Source organism: Macroventuria anomochaeta (genome assembly GCF_010093625.1).
Source record: "Macroventuria anomochaeta strain CBS 525.71 unplaced genomic scaffold BU25scaffold_30, whole genome shotgun sequence".
Lineage (NCBI taxonomy): Eukaryota > Fungi > Ascomycota > Dothideomycetes > Pleosporales > Didymellaceae > Macroventuria > Macroventuria anomochaeta.
In genome coordinates this window covers 442,961-465,009 of record NW_022985391.1, presented here as the reverse complement: position 1 = coordinate 465,009, position 22,049 = coordinate 442,961, and the positions used below count along the sequence as shown (strand labels likewise).

General features: G+C 53.5%; 7 protein-coding genes across 7 annotated transcripts; 3 read left to right on the top strand and 4 right to left on the bottom strand.

Moving 5' to 3' along the window:
• Positions 1-712: 712 nt before the first annotated feature.
• Positions 713-2,812, top strand: BU25DRAFT_476407 (uncharacterized protein; the record flags this gene model as incomplete). Its single annotated transcript, XM_033710951.1, has 10 exons — positions 713-802; positions 852-936; positions 995-1,308; positions 1,363-1,422; positions 1,474-1,663; positions 1,709-1,801; positions 1,852-1,920; positions 1,968-2,252; positions 2,301-2,396; positions 2,448-2,812. The coding sequence occupies 10 exons, from the start codon at positions 713-715 to the stop codon at positions 2,690-2,692; spliced, it is 1,527 nt and encodes a 508-aa protein (XP_033558829.1). The 3' UTR covers positions 2,693-2,812.
• A 597-nt stretch (positions 2,813-3,409) lies between these two features.
• BU25DRAFT_493595 (uncharacterized protein) lies at positions 3,410-3,947 on the bottom strand (the record flags this gene model as incomplete). Its single annotated transcript, XM_033711727.1, has 2 exons — positions 3,572-3,947; positions 3,410-3,484 (listed from the first exon to the last, which is right to left on the bottom strand). Exons 1-2 carry the CDS (start codon positions 3,845-3,847, stop codon positions 3,410-3,412), a joined length of 351 nt encoding a protein of 116 aa, XP_033558828.1. The 5' UTR covers positions 3,848-3,947.
• Positions 3,948-4,690: 743 nt separating this feature from the next.
• On the bottom strand, positions 4,691-10,366 carry BU25DRAFT_461145 (thyroid hormone receptor interactor 12; the record flags this gene model as incomplete). The annotated part of the gene is made up of 4 exons (XM_033710418.1): positions 4,691-4,887; positions 4,939-5,088; positions 5,137-10,028; positions 10,077-10,366. 4 exons carry the CDS (start codon positions 10,364-10,366, stop codon positions 4,691-4,693), a joined length of 5,529 nt encoding a protein of 1,842 aa, XP_033558827.1.
• Positions 10,367-12,361: 1,995 nt separating this feature from the next.
• BU25DRAFT_347872 (Nucleotidylyl transferase) lies at positions 12,362-13,287 on the top strand (the record flags this gene model as incomplete). The annotated part of the gene is made up of 2 exons (XM_033703175.1): positions 12,362-12,974; positions 13,025-13,287. 2 exons carry the CDS (start codon positions 12,362-12,364, stop codon positions 13,285-13,287), a joined length of 876 nt encoding a protein of 291 aa, XP_033558826.1.
• A 1,319-nt stretch (positions 13,288-14,606) lies between these two features.
• On the top strand, positions 14,607-16,940 carry BU25DRAFT_308932 (glycoside hydrolase family 5 protein; the record flags this gene model as incomplete). Its single annotated transcript, XM_033702100.1, has 2 exons — positions 14,607-15,347; positions 15,405-16,940. Coding segments are annotated over 2 exons (2,277 nt in total), but the record flags the coding sequence as incomplete, so codon positions are not given.
• Positions 16,941-18,485: 1,545 nt separating this feature from the next.
• On the bottom strand, positions 18,486-20,923 carry BU25DRAFT_476385 (FAD binding domain protein; the record flags this gene model as incomplete). Its single annotated transcript, XM_033710950.1, has 3 exons — positions 20,375-20,923; positions 19,058-20,314; positions 18,486-18,965 (listed from the first exon to the last, which is right to left on the bottom strand). Exons 1-3 carry the CDS (start codon positions 20,453-20,455, stop codon positions 18,486-18,488), a joined length of 1,818 nt encoding a protein of 605 aa, XP_033558824.1. The 5' UTR covers positions 20,456-20,923.
• BU25DRAFT_156663 (uncharacterized protein) lies at positions 20,749-21,562 on the bottom strand. The gene is made up of 2 exons (XM_033700682.1): positions 21,067-21,562; positions 20,749-21,018 (listed from the first exon to the last, which is right to left on the bottom strand). The coding sequence occupies exon 1, from the start codon at positions 21,420-21,422 to the stop codon at positions 21,072-21,074; it is 351 nt and encodes a 116-aa protein (XP_033558823.1). The 5' UTR covers positions 21,423-21,562; the 3' UTR covers positions 20,749-21,018; positions 21,067-21,071.
• Positions 21,563-22,049: the final 487 nt, after the last annotated feature.

Sequence of the window (22,049 nt, the reverse complement as noted above, 5' to 3'; positions counted from 1 at the left end):
GTGAGATTGACTGTGGTGACGAGATGTGATTGAGGAAGAGATGGGAACTGGGGCTTGTTGATGGTGCAGTCCGTCTGGAATGGCGGTGATTGTAAACATGATTGACACGAAAAGTACGGAAGGGACACTTCTGCGCAGCATCGACACATGCTCAACATGCATGATGAGAAGAATTTCCTCACCATAGCTTCAAGAACGAGCATTCTTAAGCCTACACCCTGCTACGTCATGCCTCCAGACGCTCACCGTGCTGAGCCACACTGACAAGCAAACAAGCATTCGCTTCCCTCTAACAGTGGAACCCAGCCCACCACCATCGTTTGACGATCTTGAATATTACAGTTACAGGTTGGACAATCCGCAACCTGCTCCGCACCAAGTCTATGCCTCAGGGACTCTGGATCTGCGCATTGCTGCAGCCTCGCAATAGGGTTGTTGCTCATCGACTGATGCTCGAGAACGCGTCAACAAGCTGAGACCAGACGGCTACTCCGTATCGGTCCTACCCCATGGAGGTTAATATATATGGTAGCTCCATCACGATGTAGGTTTGCTTCTCCAGTTCGATACTTGATCAGTGCTTTTCCAGAGATAATACCTTTGATCCTTTCTCTCCCTACTACTTTCTGGTATTGCTGCTAGTCGGCTTTCTATTCTTTCTTTCTCTATATTCTACTGCAGCGCAGTAATTTATACTTTTCAATCTATCAATATGAAGTTCGAGGCATCCATCCTTCTCGCCACTTTGGCCGCTTCCACTGTCGCCGCCCCGGCACAGCTCCACTCTGCTAAGCGATGGGTCGTAGGTGCTCCGAGTTGTACATGGTTTACATACAAGTTAACATCGCCAGCAAACCGATGGCACCCAGAAGATGCCCGCCCACTTTGTCGCTTCTGTGCGCCAGATCGCCCACGAGAAGATGAGGACTAAGCGCCGTATGTGACTATACTCTCCACTATCTACTCTCTAGAATAAACTTTAACTCTAGTACAGAACTTGATCAACTCCTAGGAGGGTTGACAGGTGGAGCAGGAGGGGCAGGAGGTGCTGCTGGCGGTGTAACTGACCTTCTCGGTGGAGCTGCCGGTGGTGCTGGAGGAGCTGCCGGCGCAGGCGGCATTGCTGACCTTATCGGCGGTGCTGCAGGTGGCGCGGCTGGAGGAAATGCGCCGGCCGCTGCTGGCAATGCTGCTGGCAATGCTGCTGGCAATGCTGCGGGCGGAAAGGCCTCTGGCACTAAGGGAGCTGCTGGTGCTAAGGCTTCGCCTTCTGCTGCTGCGGGCATAACTGGCGCCACAGGTGCTACAGTAGGTTTTCACGTGCCCTGTGATCCCTAGGAATTTAACTGACCTATCTCGAAGGGAGCCACAGGCGCAACTGGTGCTACAAGTGCTGCCGGCGCTAACGGTTCTGGCGTTACTGTAAGTTACATATTAACTCACCTTTTATCAATGACTGACTGACATCTATAGGGCGGCAACAACTCCACCTCCACCGCTACAGGTGCGACTGGAAATGGTCGTGGAAATGGTCAGACCGCTGGCGCTGGCACAGCCGGTACCGGCAATACTCAAACAGGTGCTGGTACTACAGGTACGACAGGTGCTGGTCAGACCCAACAGGGTGCTGGCACAGCCGGCGGCGCAACCGGCAATGGCCAGAGTGAGTCCATTTTCATCTTGACAAGACCTAGCTGACAAAGGATAGCTGGATCCACCGGCACTGCAGGAACCACCGGATCTCAAGGCACCGGCGCTACAGGTACTACAGGCACTGCAGGCACTCAGGGTGGCGCTGGCAGTAAGCTTCGACGTTCGTCCATCATTGAAGCGGCGACTGACTTTTTCTAGCTGCTGGTACCGCAGGTACTGCTGGACAAGGGCAGACAGGGACCACTGGCACTACAGGAACTGGCTCCAGTATGTGACTTCGAACATCGTATCAATGATATACTGACAAGACTTAGCTACCGGCGCAGCTGGCACCGCAGGAACAGCAGGAACAGCAGGAACAGCAGGAACAGCAGGAACAGCAGGACAAGGACAGACAGGCACTACAGGAACAGCAGGAACAGCAGGACAAGGACAGACAGGCACTACAGGAACAGCAGGAACAGCAGGAACAGCAGGAACAGCAGGACAAGGACAGACAGGCACTACAGGCACAACCGGAACCACAGGCGCCGCAGGAACCGCAGGACAAGGACAGACAAGCACTACAGGCACAACCGGAACCACAGGCACTGGCTCTAGTAAGTTCAATCCCGCGAACAGTTGCCTTACATACTAACAGTCAACAGCCACAGGCACAGCAGGCACCGCCGGCCAGGGACAGACTGGATCTACCGCTCAGCAAGGAACAGGCGCCGCTGCCGGACAAGGCCAGACCACCACCGGTTTGTAATCCCTGTTCTGATATGTGCAAGTTCATATACTGATGTACATAGGCACCAACTCGCAAACTGGTACGGGCGCCACTACAGGCTCTAATTCGCAAACCGGCACCGGTGCTACAACCGGCACTGGCGCGACCACAGGCACCGGCGCGACCACAGGCACCGGAGCTGGCGTGGCTACTGGCGCTGGCGCATCGACTAGTGCTGGTGCAGCCACCGGTGCTGGGGGCAAGAAGGCACAGTCTTCTGCCGGTGCTGCTGACTCCGCTCTTGCTGACTCTCAAGAGGAGGACTGAATAGTCCGTAGAAAGGGAAGACGGGCTTGTACAATCGAGCCGATGGCTTGAGCTAGTATGCTGAAGAAGCTGTTAAGATGACAATGATCTGATTTTAATGGATCAAAAAGGGCAGTGGATTGTATATAGCACCAAGAATTGGATACACTCGCTTGGCAAACCTTCCATCTTCGATAACTGAGAGTGAGTTACCCTAGTCCTCCGTATAAGCGCGACAGACTTGTGGTGAATTTCCCAATAGCGAGTGGTGAATTTCCTTGAGGCATAGGATTGCCTAGGATCCAACATTACAGTGTATCGCCCCAGTCGACTGTCAACGCATTTCCCTCATGTAAGCACGATGACCATAAGGGAAAATTAGATGTCCGCGTGGTGGAAAAATGGGTTTGATCATGCCTGCATGAAAGTTCGAGGAGACAGATTGTTCCGAACGCTATGCTATGGATGACAAAAGGAACTTCCGCTTCACCGTTGATATCACCTAAATCAGTCTTCGCGCTTGTCACAAATCCTCCCTTCGAAAACTGCCTTCCTTGAGCCGAGATCTCTTTCCCCAGAGGCTCTTCGTTTTGCTGTATGCCCCTACCAAACCCTTCTGTGCCCGGTTCCCAAAGACTCCCAACGCCTTGCGTGGTCCTCAGATCCGGCTGAGATGACGTGGGCGTTTCCTGGTGCCGGCAGTATATCGTAGATATGTATATCTCTTCCGATCGAACGTCATCGGTATGTGTCTTTTAGAGCATTGCCATGGTGTATTGTTTGGCTCTGGTACCCCATCGACTCGTTATGTACCTGTCAGAGCGTTAGCCGATCCATCTCATGCACTGTACACTTTTTCCATCAACCCCTATGACTCCTCCACACCTTATCTCCACTCACCGGTGCATAGCTCCCCTTTCCCAGCCCATCATCATGCCCCATATCTGCACTCCACGCCTGCTCCTCGTCTTCCTCCAACTTCCCGTATTTCCCTCCGCGCTGGCGTTCGAGGCGTGGTATGAACGTCTTTTTTGTGCGTGCAGACCGGCGCTTCTTGAAGAACAAAAGGATCAGGATGATGACGAGGACGAGGATGATGGTGCCAGCGATGAATATCACAACGGCGACCGTGCCTGCGGATTTATCGTCGTTGCGGGGGAGGAGTGTGGAGGACATGGTGGCCGTGGGACTTGGTCGGGTTGTTTCTTGAATTACAAGGGGTTTAGACGTCTAGCGCTCGAGTTGTAAGATGTTGTGCGTGGGTCGAGCTGCGTGATCGTTCACGGCTTAGAGGTTGGTAATGAAATCGTCCGTTACTGAAAAATGAGAAAAAGACGAATGAAAATGGAGTTGCAAGAAAGATCTGAAACTCAGAGTCCGGGGCGAGACATAGTCTTAAAGGAGCCTCATCTCGTCTGGAGAAGCACGAGCTACTTGCTGTGCTGTCCTGTCTCCACAGTACTCAGGGCCTAACCCACCCGTCCAAGCTTATCCCTTTCTTTGGCCGTATACTTTTTGAGATACCTCGATCACGACTTCTTTCACATTGCGTCAGCCAATAGACAAAGGTCGCTATATGTCTCAAGGTAGCATTGACCGTGACGTGTCTTGGAGAGTGTTGTGGTCTACAGGTGCATAAAAAGATGCAAGATGATGTAGCGGTCTGGAAGCATGGACCCAAGTCTAAGATTAGGTCGAGCGATCGCAAGGCTAGACTCCACTCTGGTCTCCCGGCAACGGCCCGAGGCAGGCCAGTTCACAGCTCTGCAGCCTAGCTACTTTGAATCTTTGCTTGGTCGTCGGGTGATATCAATATCTTGCGATTCTACTCTCTCGTAACGAGATATGAACCTCAATATCGCTTTGAGAAAGACGCCTAGACTACCTACAATGCATGACCCCACCTGTCTTCTCTGTGATGTCGTAAGGCCGTTACCATGCACCCTGAAATGCCCAAAAAAACATTGCTAACAAATCTTTGCAACCTGTGCACCTTGACTCGCTCATACAATGAGCTGTCTATGAAAGATGGAAAGCGCCCTGGCCCTCCTTAACCGCAACGCTTAGCTTCTCGCGCAGCACATCCAAAGTGCTGTAGTCCGGCATCTTGAGGTAGTTGACGCAAGTCATAACGGATGGGAGGTAATCGTCGGATGTGTATGGTGGTTCTGCTGGCTTGCAGACAACGGTGAACATGGGCGTGAGACTCTTGAAGCCTGTGATCTCGTTAGTGCTGGTTCTTTTTGCCGAAGATGAGCATTGCTTACCGCCAATAGGAAGCTTCGGGCTGCCAGTGATAAACTGTAGGAAGTCTCGACGCTCTTCTGGTGTGTACTGGCTCATTGTGGTGAGCAGGTTGTGAACGCTCTTGCTATCGAGGTTGTAGCCGTGATCGGCCTTGATCGAGTCCATGAGAGCTAGTATTTGATTAGCTTGATTCTGGTGAAAGATCTGGGATGACTTACTTTCGAGTGACCAATCCTCGTCATTCCTGCCAAACAGCATAACAAGCTCGTCAGGTGTGAAGGCTCGCAATGCAGAGTAGGGGAACACCTCTGAGAACCCAGCACTGAAAGCATCGATTTGACGCTTCACTCCAGAGCCCAAAGTGAGGTCGAGTACCTTCTCAACATATAAATCGACATTGTCAATGGTCACCGCTGTATGCGCACCATTTTCGATCAGCTCGATGGAAGGGTAACCGGGCAATGTGAAGTCGAGTGCCAGATCTTCGACAGTGCAATCTTGGAAGCGAATGTTCTGCGCAGCCTCAGCTCGCTGCCCGCCAGCCTTGTCTTGATCATCGTCGATTTGCTTCTTGGCATCTGCGAACTTCTTCAACAGCCTCAGGGACTTTGCAAGATCCTCATCGACGGTCTTTATGGTCGCAAGCGAAGGCGTGATGACTGTACTGCTGCTGTCGCTGAGTCGGAACAATGTAGGGTTGAAGGACACATCGATGATGCGCGAGTCCAGCATTGACCGCGCAACGAACTTTCCGAGGACCTTGAACATCTCAAGCTTCTTCTCGCCGTCTTCTGAAGCAGCCTGCTGTGCGCTCATGGGTGCCGGGAACAGACCTCGCTTTCCAAAGGCATATTCATCCGGGCCGTTAGAGTCGTTCTCCCTCCAGATCTTGAGTTTCTTCTTCGAGAACTCGCGGGAGACGGTAGAGTAGAACTCCAGGGTTGGGCCAAGACCCGTACCTACTTCTTCGAAATACTCCACCTCCAAGACACTAGGAGAGTGTCCGTAGAGTTGCATGACCTTCATAGCAGATTCGAGAATCCTTGACCGAGAAATTCTGACCTTCTGTCGCTGAAGTCTGCCAAGGAAGGGTCGTTCGTCGCGATGGCGATCGTTCCTGGTATCGTTGGAATTTTGAGTATTTTGCCAGCGCGTCATGCAACGAGAGTACCCGAAGGAGGTGGACTGGACGAAGAGATGGCGCGATTCGAAGGGGAACAGAAAAGGATAGAAGCGAGCAAGATCCTCGCTCCAGCTCGGTAGGCAGTTGCTTGCTACGATTAAGGGCTCCTCAAGTTGACGATTGAGTTTCGCTGTAAGCTTTGTATTCACGAACTGCGAAAGCGGCTCAACGTTCAGCTTGATCTGATCCTTGTTCTCGGAAAGGACGTCATCGAGATGGGAGTTCAGACCATGGAGAAGGTTGAGTAGTCGAAGGATACCCGATGTGATAGGGTGGTGGTCCAATGACGCTGGCATGGTCTGGCCTCCAACCTTTGTTTCTGGTGGTGGGGTTTGTGAGGACGCCTCGCCTGGAGGTGGGCCAGGTACGCGCTTGAACTTGATGGTGTGAACAGCGTTCCATACTGTACGTTGAGATACGTCCGATGCCTGCGCTTGATTGAAGTGCACAACACGATAGATGGTTGTGTCGGCCAAGATCGGCTGGTCGTTCACGCTGAACTCGATGTGCCAGTCTTGCAGCGTCGACTGTACAGCGGCAGCATATGACAGGCTCTGTCGCAAGGCAGAGTCTTGCAGCAGTGCGGTCAAGCGTGAAGCTGGAGTACTCAAGCGATCCGAGGGTTTCGCTGATGGTGTGCCTGGGATGGGTGTGGCAATCCTGGTACCATCCTCTTTACGAGCTGTAGCCTTACCGGTCGATGCTACCTCGACACTGACCGCTGACGGGTCGGACTCATCGTTGTCGAGCGCATCCTCGAGCTCGTTCTCAAGCTCCTCTTCGAGCTCATCTACGATGGCGTTCAGCGCAGCGTTCTCGTCTAACGAATCCTGGTCGGACAAGCGTCCCTCGTCTGCGCATTCGAGCGGATCCTGACTACTGCTTGAGCGAGCTTTGGGGGCCGGTGGTGGTGGTGGCGGTGGAGGTGGTGGCTGCGTCTGTTGGCGACGGCTCGAGCGACGTGTCTTCTCGCGTGATGCAGAGCTGGGACCAGCTTCCGAATCTTCGTTCGACCTCGACTTTGATTTTGATGACTTCTTTGATGGCCGACCGGAAGTCTCGCTGGGCGTCTCTGGGGGCGGAGGCGCACGTCCTTCCGCAAGAGCTTGGGCGTATGCAGCAAATTGATCCCTCGTCCTGCTTCCTCGCGGCCGCTCGGCAGCAACATGCATACGGGGTCGAAGGTAATCGTCCAGCGCCTTGAATGTAGCAATGGCGTGAATAGATACCATGATGTTACGATACGATTTAGGGATGCCGGAATCCTCTTCTGCGACGAGCTTGAGTCGAAGTTGCTTTGCCAACATGTTTGGTGCGCTGCCGCGGCCATCGTAGGAGTTCTGATGTACGGTGATCACCTCGAAGTGCTCAGATCTACTTAAAAGATCTTGAAGCTTGTTCACCAGGACACTGAATGGTGTTGCCGGAGACGCACTGCTAGTGGTTTTGATCTTATCCTTGTTGCTGGCACCCATGAACGCTTCGAGGAACAGCGATCGTGGTTCTGCGCCAGTCGTGGGGCTGTCGGTCGAGAAGAGTTCTAGTAGTACGTCCACGATCTTAGAAGACTTCAACTCGTAGCTCGTAATGCTTTCTAAGGCATCGCCTTCGAAGTATTTTGCCAGTCGCGTGAACAACTCCGAGCAGTTATCCGTATTACCTTGCAATGTGCACTCCTTGAGATCTTTTGCGAGAGACTTCAGGTCGTCCAACACCGCAGACGCCTTGTCTCGGACTGGCCTGTCGCTGTCTTTCTCATGGACTTCGATAAACTTCTTGGCGCGCAGGGTGATGATGTCGTCAATGTTGGGGAGTGGTAGAGGGTTTTGGTCAGATGAAGATGATGAATCAGAGTCATCATCATCATCATCATCATCATCCTGGTCGTCACCATTTTCGTTGCGATCCTCATCTTCATCACCCTCGTCCTCATCATCGTTATCTTCCGAGTGCGTCTCAACGTCCATAGGGTCAGCAGCTTCGCATACCGCGCCTTGATCTGCTGTTGATGTTGCGCCGGCGCCGGATTCTGGAATAGCCTCTATATCAACCGTTGGCTTGGAATCTTTAGTGCGGACTTCCAAGGCCTTGCTGGGGCGGTTGGCCAGGACAGAGATTTCCGCGATGACGCCCTCACGGTAAAACTGATATCGGTATATGGACTCCAGGCGCTTCAATAGCAATTCAGCTGCCTGAAGAGCGTATGTGACCAAGGTGGGATGGTCTTGTTGCGAGAAAATCGATGCCAGGAATGAGGCGTAAGGCACAGCACGCAGTGCTTCCTGAAGAATATCGGTGTCGAGATTGGAGAGCATCTTCAGCTGGGCAGTGAGTACCTTCTGTCGGACATTCAGGTTCACTGTACTCGAATATACGTCGGTAAGGGTGGGAAGCAGAATGACGGCGAAGCGCTTAACCTCCGTCTTGCATCCCTCGAAAAGTTCCACGCGCTTCTCGTTGCTGGTCTTCTTGGTCTCGGAAGACAAAGGCGGATGGTCGCGCCCAGGGTACCCAGCATCGAACAGATCTTCGAGATATGAGAGCCCATCGTTCGTAACGTCGGGCAACAGCTCGCAGATGACGTTGAGCGTTTCGAACACCTGATCCTTTGGTCGGTGAATCAATGCCTGCATGATGACAACCGAGTCTATCTTAGTTGCAACGTCTTCTGTCCCGCTGGGTGGGGAAACGCCTGTCAGGATCTGGTACAGGGTATCGACCACGTTCATTTTGAGCAGTTCGGCTGACGAGCGCGGGCTCGCTTTGGCTGTGTACGCAATGACCTGCAAGAACATGGTGTGAATGTGCGGTCCGATAAGATTCGTGGTGCCAGGCAGCAAAAGTGCCAGGATCGCCTTTAACAACCCCGGGCTAACCAACTCTTCGAGCTTCTCCTCCTGATGTCTGAAGCTCTGCACAATCCGTGACACACAAATGCACCCCTGCTCGACAACCTTCTGATCGCTGTTGTTCAAAATGTTCTCCAGGATCGGCATGACATCACGTACGGTGGCGAACGAGTCATCAGGAATGTTGCGACAGCAGTTTGCTGCTGTCGTGACTGCTGTCCGCTGTGTGCTCGTTGCGAAGAAGTCGAGGAACGTCAGACAAGCCGTCAGACCGCCCTCCCGTACGATTTGTGTAGGAAACTCGACTGAGATCTTCTCTAGCGTGCTCAAGCTCTGCTCGGCAAGATCAATGAAATCAATCTCGAGCAGCTTCGAACACAAGACCGGTACCGCGCCTCCATATACGACATTGGCGGTTGCGGCGGGCAGAGCTTCCATCAGATTGGCCAGACATCTACATGCGAGCAGCATGACTTCCGGGTTCTCCTCACCGGTGAAATCGTTCGGCTGCATGAGCTTAACCAGCTCCTTCACGTATGCGTCGGGAGAGAAGTGGCCGGCGAGCATGTCTTCGGTTGCCATGAGGAGCACCTCAGATAGGTCTTGTAGAGCAATCAGCTGTAGAGACACGTCTGGTGACTTGAGCTGCTCCAGAATGCCTTGCAGCCGCTGTGCATTGCCAGACATCATCCCAGTGAGCTGTCGTAGCGCCGAGAGGCTGGCATGGGGATTGCGCCCAAGAAAACCGCTCGTAAAGGGATCGTCGTCGTCATCATCGTCGTCTTCGCCGTAGCGGGTACCTGCACCACCATCGTTGCCGTCGTCGCTCGTGTGCTCGTCGCCTGGCGTCCGTGGTTCGTCCTCAGACCTGTCCTCTGGCGCATCCTCCATGTTCGTGTCCTCGTCTGTCTTCGCAGATTTGCGTGAGTTGCGTCGTGATGTGGAAGGAGAATCTGCTCCATGTTCAGCACGTAGCAAGGATCCTGACTGACGCCACGAGTTATCACCTTGACCTGAGCTCTTGCGGCCGCCTTTCCCTCGCCGTGAGGATTTCTCCGCTACCGGATCTGCTGAAGGCCTACGCTCTGTCAACACATACTCCTCCGGTGGGTCAGCTCGGACATACCCAGATGACGACATGGCTGCTTTGCCCTTTGCCTTCTTAGAGCGAGTCGGCGCTGCAGCAGACGAGCTCTCAGTCTCGATCTTGGTGCGCTTAGCACGGGCACTACGCGTAGGTGGAGCCTCTCCTGCCTCGTTAGACTGCTCTGGGCTTGCCTCTGTGGTGGCCTTCTTCCGCTTGCGAGAGGTGGCAGGCGGGGCGTGGAATGGTGGAGGGGCGGAAGGGTTCGGTGGATTCTCGTTGGAGGAGCCTGCTGAGGGCCTCGCAGATGAACGTGTGACTCTGGACGACATGAGATTCTGATTGTTTGGCTATCAACTCGATGGCGTGCGCCGGCTGTAGCCGTGGTGGTGGCCGTGGCAGCCCTGAGCCGGTGCAGCAGCAAAAGTGATTGTGGGTGTAGTGTCGCAGCAAATAAACGCGAGTTGTCGTAGTGGACAGACCTACTACGGGCGCCGAAAAACGAGCGAAATGTAATCGTACCTGCTGTTGCGTTGGTGGTCGGGACTTTCACGAGGGCGTTCCATAAGTCGCCATGGACGGGCGTGCTCAAGCGAGTGCGGTGAATCTGCCTGCAAACGCTATGATATGCAGCAGCCGGGTAGTCGTCGAGGTGGCGTTTCGATCAGGCAAGCAAACGAGTGTGATGCTCGGTACTGTTTTGCAAGAGTGTAGAAATGGTAGATCTGCCTTGGAGTGATGGAGCTAGGTAGAGTTGCGGCCGTGACATTGAGCAAGTCGGCCGCTAAGCTTGGGTTGCTTATCGATTATGGAAATGACGATCAAGTGAACAGTCTAGCGCCAACGGCTTTCGCTCACCGTTATTCTTTTTCGTCCAGCTTCAGGGCAATGAGCGTTGAGCACACGTGCAGTGCGGGAAACAAACAAAGCCCCTTCTCTGTGGTTGCCCCAGGGTGAGACGCGCTCCTTCCCTGTCCAGAACGGTCGACTATTCCTGCCGTTTTGATCAGGCGTCAGCCTCAGCAGCCTTGCGCTCAGTTGACCTGAAAGGATGACAATACCGTGCTGCAGTTAGACGCAGGCTTCGACATGCCTCGCTCCAGGCTGGCGCGTATGAAAATTCCTGTCAAGTCATGCAGGTCCCTCAGAGCTCTGTCTTAATCTCACTTTGGCGGTGCTGTGTTCCAAATCCATCAGACATCAAGGTCTTCCTCATCGACAAGTCTGAAAGCACCAAGTCCAGGTTGTCATAATCATCACAACATCCTCCATGCAGCGGTTTGAGCGCACTAGATATCCACAGTATCGAGCTATAGTGGGGGAAGTGCAGCTCTATTATATGCCCATGAAACGCCTTGTGCAAACTAACTGTACAACAAGACACATTCGCGGCTGTTCTGACTCTGACTGAAGAGCAAACGCTCAACATCTAATGTCACATTTTTGTGGGTTCAGGAGCCCAAGCTTGCTATGTACTTTGTTACAAATATTCGTCACAGCGAAAAATTTCGGGCAGATTCGTCGACTCATTCCCTGTACCAACACATTGCATTTCTCAGCATCCCACGGGTCTAATCTCACGGCCAAAGCGCGGACGATAGCGAAGGTGGGGAGAAGGCCGACAATGGCGCAATTCGACGCACGTGAGCCTCCATGTTTGCAGCAAGGAGGCGCGCCAAGTCGCGGGAAATAGAGCCATGTTGGCGAACACTCGGATGCAGCAGAGGTTTCACCTGCAGACGCACGATTCTGTGCAGGCAGGCCTCCAGGCGTTGGCCTCTAGCGCGTTCGTGGACCGGTAACTGCGGACATTGTGGCCCTTGGGTCGTCTCGAACCCAAACGGACTTTGGCCGCCTACTAATCGGCAGCGGGGATGCCTCAACCGCAGCCTAGAGCTACACCCAGCCTACAAAATGGAGCTCGCCCTCTCCCCTTCGTCCTGCAGTCCCCGTCAGCCCGCTCCCACCACACTGCACTTGTATATCAACCCACTTGCTCCTGCCGTTGAACTTTGCCCCTCCACAACCGGAAGTTGCCTAGTTTCGCGTCATACCCAAGCAGCCAGGCTTACTTGAACCACTGCATCCGAAGATCCCCGTTTCTTGTAGGTTTGCTCTTAAAAGAGATGTCGCTGCGTCGCCCTCAATTGACCCTGCCCTCCAGATCCGCGACACGCTGCACCCCCGCGACACCCACGCCATTCATTGCCCCACCACGCCGCACCCTCTGCCTTTCACCTTATACCCGGCGAATCTCCGAACGGAGGTTGCCCCTCGCTGCTCGACCGGCCTTCCCGCCCTTCCTCAACACATACCGCGCCGCAACCATGACTTCGATAGCGAACAGCGACATCACCCGCGACGCCGGCATCGACAATACCGACATAATGACCTTGGACAACTACACATTTCCCAAGGAGAGGCTCAAGAAGAAGTTGTCCAACGACGAGAAGACACCCATCGTCCTCGTATCTTGCGGTTCCTTCTCGCCGCCGACCAACCTTCACCTGCGCATGTTTGAAGAAGCGACAGACTACTGCGAATTCGAGACAGACTACGAGGTTGTGGGCGGGTTCTTCAGTCCTGTCGGCGATGCCTACAAGAAGGCTGGCCTCGCATCTGCGCACCATCGAATTTGCATGACAAGGATCGCCGTGAAAGACAGCTCCACCTGGATTGGTGTTGATCCATGGGAGCCGCTGCACAAGGAGTATATGCCAACAGTCAAGGTCCTGGACCACTTCGATCACGAGCTGAATGATGTACTGGGTGGAATTGAGACATCGACCGGCGAGAAGAAGAAGATCCACGTCGCGCTGCTCGCAGGTGCCGACCTTATCCAGACCATGAGCACACCTGGGCTGTGGGCCAAGGAGGATTTGCGCAGGATTTTGGGCGTCTACGGCGCTTTTATTCTCGAGCGCAGTGGCACCGATATCGGTATGCATCAACAATCTATTTGGTGTGACCTCAATACTGACTCCCTCCAGATGATGCACTTGTCAGTCTTCAGGAATGGAAGGACAACATCCGTGTTATCCCGCAACTCATCCAGAACGATGTCTCTTCGACCAAGATCCGCCTGTTCCGCAAGCGCGGCAAGAGCATTCGTTACTACATCCCGGACAAGGTCGTCGACTACATCTACGAGCACGGCCTATATGTTTCCGACGATGAGAAGTCAAAAGCCGCCGACAAGGGCAAGGAGAAGGCCTCTGACCGTGCAAGCTCGTCAGCAGTCACTTCGTCTTGAGCGCTCACAACCACCTCACAGTGAGCGACGTCAATACATCCAGCTCGTCACGTGACAGCTCCAGCATCACGTAAACCTCTTCCGACCAGGACTGCCGCGCCGATTACAGCTACTCTCGACTTCCAGAAGGGTCTATGATCTCATTGCGGGCGGCAGTTGGGAGCGAGCTACACATCACAGGCATCTTTACAGCGAGCGCTTCCGCCCGCGGACCTACCAAGGGATTAGAGGCGCACGGGTACGCCATCGCAGGCTTTGTATAGACTCTTTCAGGAGCACTGCCAGCGCATAGGCTTTCGATTTTATTTCTAATTTATGATACCATACAGATGCGAGTGCATCACCAAACAATAACGACTCCGATTGCTACCGCTTCCCTTCTCCGTGGTACTTTCATGGCACGTGATATGATGTCATACATCTCAATCGACTGGGGTGCGGTGGCGAAGCAGATCTTACCGCACATGCACATCCGCAAGCCTCAATTGGACAGAACCGCAAGACCAGCTTTGTGCTCTTTCTTGTCAGTCAAATGTTGCGCTCCAAGCACCCATGAACAACCACGAGGCTGCTCGTGTCACTCAGATCCAAGTATTGGACACGTGATTGACAAGCTTCACAGCCTGGTTTCCGTCTTGACACCAATCAGTCTCTGCATTTCCAAGGACATTTGTGACTCGTGCTGTCTGAGCATGTGCAAGCCGGACCCATGAAGCCTCGCATTTTCTAACTCTTCCAAGCAGCTGTGGCTCCGACAAGCCAGCCGCCGCGTCCGGCCACGTCAGGCAAGACATTAACACCCATCGCCATAGCAACCGCGCCTCAGCCGTCGACAAACCCAGAACCTTGGAAACTCAGGGCCATTGTACATATGAAATTGATCGTCATTCTGCATTCTACTGTCCAACGTTTCTGATTATTTTTATTGTGTGTTACCTTCCCATTTCCCAAAGGCCTATAGGCCCGAGCCAGCGCATTCCAACATTCCAACCCCGCATCTCGCCTCGCGCATTCCTCACATCTAGTAGGGTGTCTCGATGCCCACCTCGGACGAGCGCGACCCGTCGCACCGCCGACCTCGCGGCGACGAACGCAGACGCCGTCGCGAATCCCACGGCGAAACCTCGGGCACAGAGCGCGAGCGCCGCCGCCGTCGCGACAGCCGCGAGCAACACACACCCTACGAGTTCGAAGGCAGACGGAGAAAGGGGCATCGCGCTACGGATTCGCAGGGAGAGCTGTTGAGACCATCTCCGAGGACGTCTTCACAGGCTCCTCGAAACTCGTCGCAGGCGCCGCGATCGAGCTCCCGCGCGCCGAGGGATAGTAGATATCAGAGCGACTCGGAATGGGACAGTGCTGCGCCGCGCCGGAGAAGTAGACGGCAGAGCACGACGGATGGCGGAAGTGCAAGGAAGGCTGGCGCGCCGCTTTCGCTCGAAGCGCTCGCCAAGTTAGACAAAGATGTCGCGAAGAAGAAGGGGGGGTGGCGCGGCTATGACTACGACGAAGACTATCTCAAGGAGGTAAGGCGGAAAGAGAAGGCGCTGGAGAAGGATAGAGCCAAGGAGGTGAGGGAAGAGAAGAAGAAGGCTAAACGCGAAGAAGAGAGGAGGAAGATTGACGAGAGCGACAGGGAGATTCTGGAGGAGAAGGAGAGGCGGAAGAGAAGGGAGGAGCGGAGGCGGAAGAGGGAGAGTAGAGAAATTAAGGGGGGCGCTGTTGTGTTGGGGGATTTGGCGGGGATGGAGGGGAAGAGGGGGAGTCGGACGGAGGATGAGAGGGAGTGGAGACGCAGGGATGAGGCGAGGTATACGCCAAGTGAGGTTGAAGAGAGGAGGGAGAGGAGACAGAGAGAGAAACAGCAGAGGAGTGAGCAGAGGAAGAGGCGGGTTGTGAGCGGGCCGTTGGCTGAAGAAGGTGGGATTGATGACGACGACGAGTATCAGTATATGATGGAGAAGCGTGGTGGAGCAGGGAGTGCGCCGACCGTGTTGTCAGCGGAAGAACAGGCGAGGAAGAAGAAGAAGCGGAAGAAGATCATCATTGGGGTGGTATCGGTCTTGATTCTTCTTGCGATCATCATCCCCGTGGCAGTTCTTACGTCGAACAAAAAGAGTAACGACTCACCGCAAAGTGACGCTGCAGCCGGGCAATCAACGCCGAAGAACAGCAACCTCGACGGAAAAGACCCAAACAGCGTACCCGAGGAGGACAAGGGCGGGATCTTTGACCCCTGGGCATGGTATGACACCGAAGACTTCAACGTCACCTACACAAAAGAGCTAGTCGGCGGTCTCCCCATCATAGGCCTCAACTCGACATGGAACGACGACGTTCAGGCCAACAGCAAAGTGCCAAACCTCCAAGACTCCTTCCAATACGGCAAAATGCCCATCCGCGGCGTCAACGTCGGCGGCTGGCTCAACATCGAACCCTTCATCACACCCTCCTTCTTCGAGAACTTCGGCGCCCGCGACGGCGTAGTAGACGAATACACACTCCTTACAAAACTCGGCCCAACAAAAGCAAAATCCACACTCGAACAACACTACTCGGCTTTCGTCAACAAACAGACGTTTGCAGAGATCCGCGCCGCAGGCATGGACCACGTGCGCTTCCCCTTCGGCTACTGGATCGTGCAGACCTACGACGGCGACCCGTACGTGCCCCAAATATCCTGGCGCTACCTGTTGCGCGGAATCGAGTACTGCCGCCAAAACGGGCTGCGCGTGAACCTCGACCTGCACGGCGCGCCCGGCAGCCAGAACGGCTGGAACCACTCCGGCCGCCAGGGCGTGATCGGGTGGCTGAACGGTACAGACGGGGATCTGAATGCGCAGCGTACATTGGATATTCATCACAAACTGTCTGTCTTCTTCGCGCAGCCAAGATATAAGAATGTGGTTACTATGTACGGCTTGGTCAATGAGCCGCGCAACGTCGATCTCAACACCGAGATGGTGGTCAACTGGACACAGACCGCCATCACCCAGGTCCGCGCCGACAACATAACCGGCATCATCGTGTTCGGCGACGGCTTCATGGGTCTGGATAACTGGCAAGGAAAACTCCAAAACAACAAGGACTTGCTTCTCGACGTGCACCAGTACGTTACTTTCAATGTTGACCAGTTATCCCTCGGACACAGGGATAAACTCAACTTCGCGTGCTCGGCGTGGACACAACAAAGCGTAAGAAGTATGGACAAGACGACCGGTTTCGGACCGACCATGTGCGGTGAGTGGTCTCAAGCAGATACAGACTGCACTCAATACATCAACAACGTGAACATCGGCACCCGCTGGGAGGGCACATACGATACCGGTAACAGCTCCACCGCGATCCTCGTACCTCAATGCCCCGAGTCCGGCAAATGCTCGTGTGATCCGGCGAACTCAGACCCGTCGACTTACTCCTCCGACTACAAGAAATGGCTGTATCAGTTTGCGATCGGGCAGATGGACGCGTTCGAGGCGGGTTGGGGCTGGTTTTACTGGACGTGGGAGACGGAGAAGGCGACGCAGTGGAGTTATCGCCGGGGCCTGGCGGCGGGGATACTGCCGAAGATGGCGAATGATAGGGACTGGACGTGTCCGGATAATGGGGTGGACGGGTTGGATACGTTTAGTGGGTTGCCGGAGTACTATTGATTGGAGTGATGGAGGGCTTGGTGGGTTGGGTGGGTTGAGGTGGTGTTGGTAGACGGCTCAGTCATGTTGCATGGCGTGGCGTCCGGCCTTTGTTGTATTGAATGAAGAGTAGATTTATTGTGTACATACTCGCATAAATTATCCCAACGCTATCCTCACAATCCTATCCTCACATTTGAGTTACTATCTTTGCCGACCATCCACAGTTCGCAAGATTCCAAACCCGCTAGATCCACAGTCGGGCTGAGATAATAAGGCGTCTTAGCACAACGCCGGTCTTATAGATCCCCTGAGTCTCCATTCAATGGTGTGCAACGACTCTTGAGCCTTGTTCAGAGTAACTCGGCTTCAAAAGCACTGCAGAACGCTGACGCGGAAGGCTCGCTGATTTTAGGTAAATATTCGTTACATGGTTATTGAGAAACTCTCGCCGGTACCGACGCTGGATGAAAAAAAAAACGCCCTCCCACATCAGATCTCTACATCACGACTTAAACGATGACCGTCAACTCACAACAAACTGATATTCAGCACCTTAATAATGGCTTCTCTCGCTGAGGCGCTGAGCGAGCACCTCGACCGTTTCGCACGCACGGCAGCTTCCCTTGAAGCCACATACTCGCCAGAGCCTGCCGCACTGCGCTGCTTCTCCAAAGAGACGAATGACAAGCACATCCACCTCGAGGCACTTCTTCTTGTCAGTGTTCTGGTGAAAGGTGTTGTTATCTCTGCCATGACTCGACCAGTTCCTTCCACGTCGACTACAGTGGTACAAGACTGTAGACACGTCGAAGCAATTCCTGCGCAACCTCATCAGGATACTTGTCGCCAATTGGGCCATGGGCGTTTTTGTAAGCGTTCAACATCTGTGTTTTGGTTGACGATGGAATATAGGTCAGACATATGGTGGGTTCTTGACTGCTTGCAATCTGGATCCGCGGAGCTAGTGTGGTAGCCCTTTCTGTGCTACTAAGCCTTTGGCACTGACTTCCTCCCGGGTCGTGGGTGAGCTGTTCTTGCCGTGACGCTCCGTTCTCATGAGCAAGTTTGTTGTACGTTCATTTTGGCATGCCCTCGACACACCCCTCGCAGACTGGCTCCTTGGGGTAGTCCCTCGGACCTGGTGCTTGCGCCGCAAGGTGGTGTACTGGTTGTTAGTTGTTGCAGGTGGCTAGCTGATGTTCTACTTCTACTTCCGGCAGTGACAGGTCTCCGGACTGTGAGAGCAACCTCACGGACGATGCAAAATGGTTTGGACTGACCGAGTTTCTCGGCTGCCAGCTCAGACTGATCCTGACTGAGTTTACTGCCTGGACAATTTGTGGAACCTTTTTCCGAACACTGGCACTTGGATTACACTCTCAAGTTTCCTACCATCTTTTGAGCCGAAACCACTTTTTCCATTGATCGAGTCTGCTTGCAGGATGTTCGGGGAAGAAGACAAAATCTCGGCCTGCACTTCGAATGCCTCGCCACCTTTGGGGCTATACTTCACCTACTAACTGACGCTTTGCTCGAATTTGCAGTGAGTGCCATCGCAGTCACTCAAGGCCGTAGCTCGGACTTTTTTCCCTCCACCTCTTCCATTCCATCTGAGTTATCACCGTCCTCTGAACGGACTGAACACAGTCTCCCACCATTGCGCTCAACAAATGCCTCACTACCCACACACTTTCGACACCACAATATGTTCTCTGGATCAATATCACGCTTGATCTTCTTCAATCGGTCGTAGTTCTTTCCGAAGAAACTCTTCTGCCAGTCGAGCTCATTACTATCCGCCTCATTGAAATAGGCGCCTGTATCCGGCGACAGCGCTCTGAGCTTCTGTGTCTTGATTGTAATGTCTCCGCGTACGGCGTCAATTGTTGCTTGCGGCGAACCGTCTTGCCACACCTCGACGACTACGAGATGCACGAGTGTGTTGCGCCATGCTGGATTCAAAGAGGATAGGGAAGGGTAGTAAGACGGTATGGCAGGGGCGGCGATCATGTGGCCTATGAGCGTTGGGTTCGATACCGGGCCCTATGTCGTTGTCAGCCCTTGCTAAACTCATAGTGCGGATAACTCGCATTTGGACTCGATGCGTTGTTGCTAGATCCAACATTCTTCAGCACCTCTGCATTGACGACTGCATCAGCCAGGCTCCCAGGGCTGAGGAGACGCGAACCATATGTGCTCCCGCCATTCGCGACAGCCTCATTTTGAACATGCTGCGCGATGTCGAAGTAACTTGCGGTATGCGTGATGTTGGATGTGTACGTAAACAGATTTGCGCGCTCCATCAGATATTTCTCGGCAGGCGCCATGAGCGACTCGACAGTGCCGTCTGGTTTGTCGAATAGCATGAACATCCATATCAGGGAGAGAGAGGGGGACGTTGGTGGGCCGACGATATAGTAGTAACCTTGCATGCCACCCTCTTTTAGGCGCTGCATATGGGCGTGCAGATACCCCGTTGCATCCCAGAACTGCACGTCCATGGTATTGGGGAGCGAGGCGAGTGTGAAGATGTGCATGGTGGTTTGAGGACTGGGGTGTGTTTTCAGCACCACTTCAGTCACGACTCCAAAAGTTCCGCCACCGCCTCCTCTGATAGCAAAGAATATGTCAGAGTTTTGGCAAGGGTTGGCAACGACAATGGCGCCTGATGGAAGGACAACGGTGGCTTCGAGAAGATTGTCGCTGCCCATCCCGTACGTACTGGATAGAAATCCGTGACCGCCACCGGTGAGCCAGCCGATAATGCCTACGCTGGGATTTGCGCCGCTGACGATGACCCTTCCATATTTACTCAAGAACTCCTGGAGTTCGCCGTTGGTATGGCCAGCCGCTACACGAACAGCAGCAATTGGTGCAGAGACTGGGCAGGAGGTCGCTAAGAACTCTTCGATGTACTCGATACCCCGAATATTATGTGTCCAGATTGACAAGCTGCCGGGACCGGTGCTGCGCCCGGTGTACGAATGCCCTGTTGCTTTCACCACAACTCTCACATTCTTCTCACCCGCCCACTTCAGAGATGTAGCGATCTGCGAAGCGTGAATGGCATTGACTACGTACGCTGGATACGTGTCTGCATTACAACCTCTTTTTCCTGCGTTCGGGTCTCCGGTCAGTGACGTGCCGTTGGGAAAGATGGGGTTGCACGAGTTGTTTGTCCAGATTGGGTAGTCAATGCTGATCGGGTCTGAGGCGTGGAAGGTCGAGTCGAACCATTTTGAGCGGATGAGAGCGCAGGCTTCTTCATCGTAGTTGGGTTGAGAGGCGAAGCAGACGGAGGCTGGTGGTGTGGGAAGGATGAGGGCGCCGGAGAGGGTGGTGTTCAAGTGAGCCCAGTCCGAGGAGGTCGGCCAACAGGCGTCCTCAGGTGTCTGTGAGGAGCTTTGTAAGTGGTCAGGTGATGGAGGAATTGTAGGTGTTGAGATGCTTACACATTTGCATCGCAGCCTGGTTGCTGATGTCGTGACCAAAGTTGCCAAGACTTGGAGCAACACCCTTTTGTTAATCTTCATTTTGTTCTGGTAGATGCCTTCGTAGTTGTTCAACCTAACGTCAATCCATCGGCATCAATAAGTAGTCTTGTAAATAGTGTTCGAGGCAGACTGCGGGGCATCTCTGCAATATCCTGTTTGGGTTGCAGATGCGATGTCAGCCCACCGGCCCTTGATTGAGCACTACGATTGGATTTACTGTGACGTAGGAATAAGGATTGGGGCTCACTGGGAGGAAGTGGGTCAAGCCAAGGCTAAAATATGGCGTTGCGGCTGTGCAGTAAGCGCAGGCTTTGGGAACGAGCAATGCGAAGAGAACGACACCAGATGCGAACAAGTCATCAGGAAGGGCAGACTTGAGATAGAATAATATTGCTGTGTCATGTTTTGGGGAAAGTCCAGCAGTTTACGTTCGACTCCAGGATACTCGTTTATCGTAATTGGGTGGGTGTTCGAAGTCGAACAGCAGTTGACACAGGGCAATCGTCCGTTGTTCAAGGAGCGGAATGCTCATAGAAGGTGATTTGTAGATCATAGATTTGCTTTCGATATATATATGTTGATAAGGTCGATGTTCAACAAACCTAGAGCGCGTCAGCTGACAGTTATTGAGGTCTTAGCAGCATACGGACGGATTTCAAGCCTTCAAGTCAGGCATGCGATGCCTTTTGCTCAGTCTTCTTCGTGGAGACTTCGTCTTCATCACAGGCGCATATCCTTCATGGGATGCTATACTCGGCGCAAGGATAGGCCGAGCAGCGCGCATATCGCTATCGGCTAAACTTGCTCCATCCTTCAGACGTCCGTCTTCCTCCGGGTGGAGCACAAGGTTGAGTTGCGATAGTCTGGCTCGTAACCGTGTTTCTGGCCTTCCTGTCGAACTTTTGGTAACGACGCGTCGTGACTGCTGTACGTCGTCTTGTGTATTGGGATCTCGACGGAATGTTAGGTACTTGTCGCTGAATATGCGGCTCAAAAATCGAGGCATGATTTCAATATGCACGAAAATAACGCTGGGGAAGGATGCAGGGTTTTGTTAGAGAAAGGACAGGTTTACCGAGTTCTAGTAGTCTTATCGAGGTGATGGTGATGAACGGTGGCGAAGAGGGAGTTGCGGGGCTAGATCCCTATGGCTTCTGTGGTCGCGACTGCCATTGGGTGCACGATGTGGGCCTTCCAACCTTGCGTCGCGTCTCCAGCCGCTTTTCTTGCACGCGTTAAGCACTACCGTTTTTCTGCATTATCTTTCTTTGTCTCAACGGATTAAGTTTTGTATATCCAGATCCTGCTATGTGCATTGTTCGACCTTGACACACAATGCGTTTGTCGATGACGCCATCTGTCATTAGACTCAAACGACGAATCGACACAGGCCAATTCTCAACATCCATATGCGTACTATCCTCATGTTGTCTCCAGAAGCTTCAACGATCCACAAGATCTGATGCCCAAACATGATCCAGCTTGGTGTTCACAGCCAGACATTAATCAGGCACGATGCACAACATCAGCTCGGCGAAACTGGAAGGATCAGAAGTTTTCGAAGAGAGGTTTGAGGTAGAAGACACACTGATTCTGCTGCTTCCATTGTTCATTTGCTACAGTCGGGGCTCAC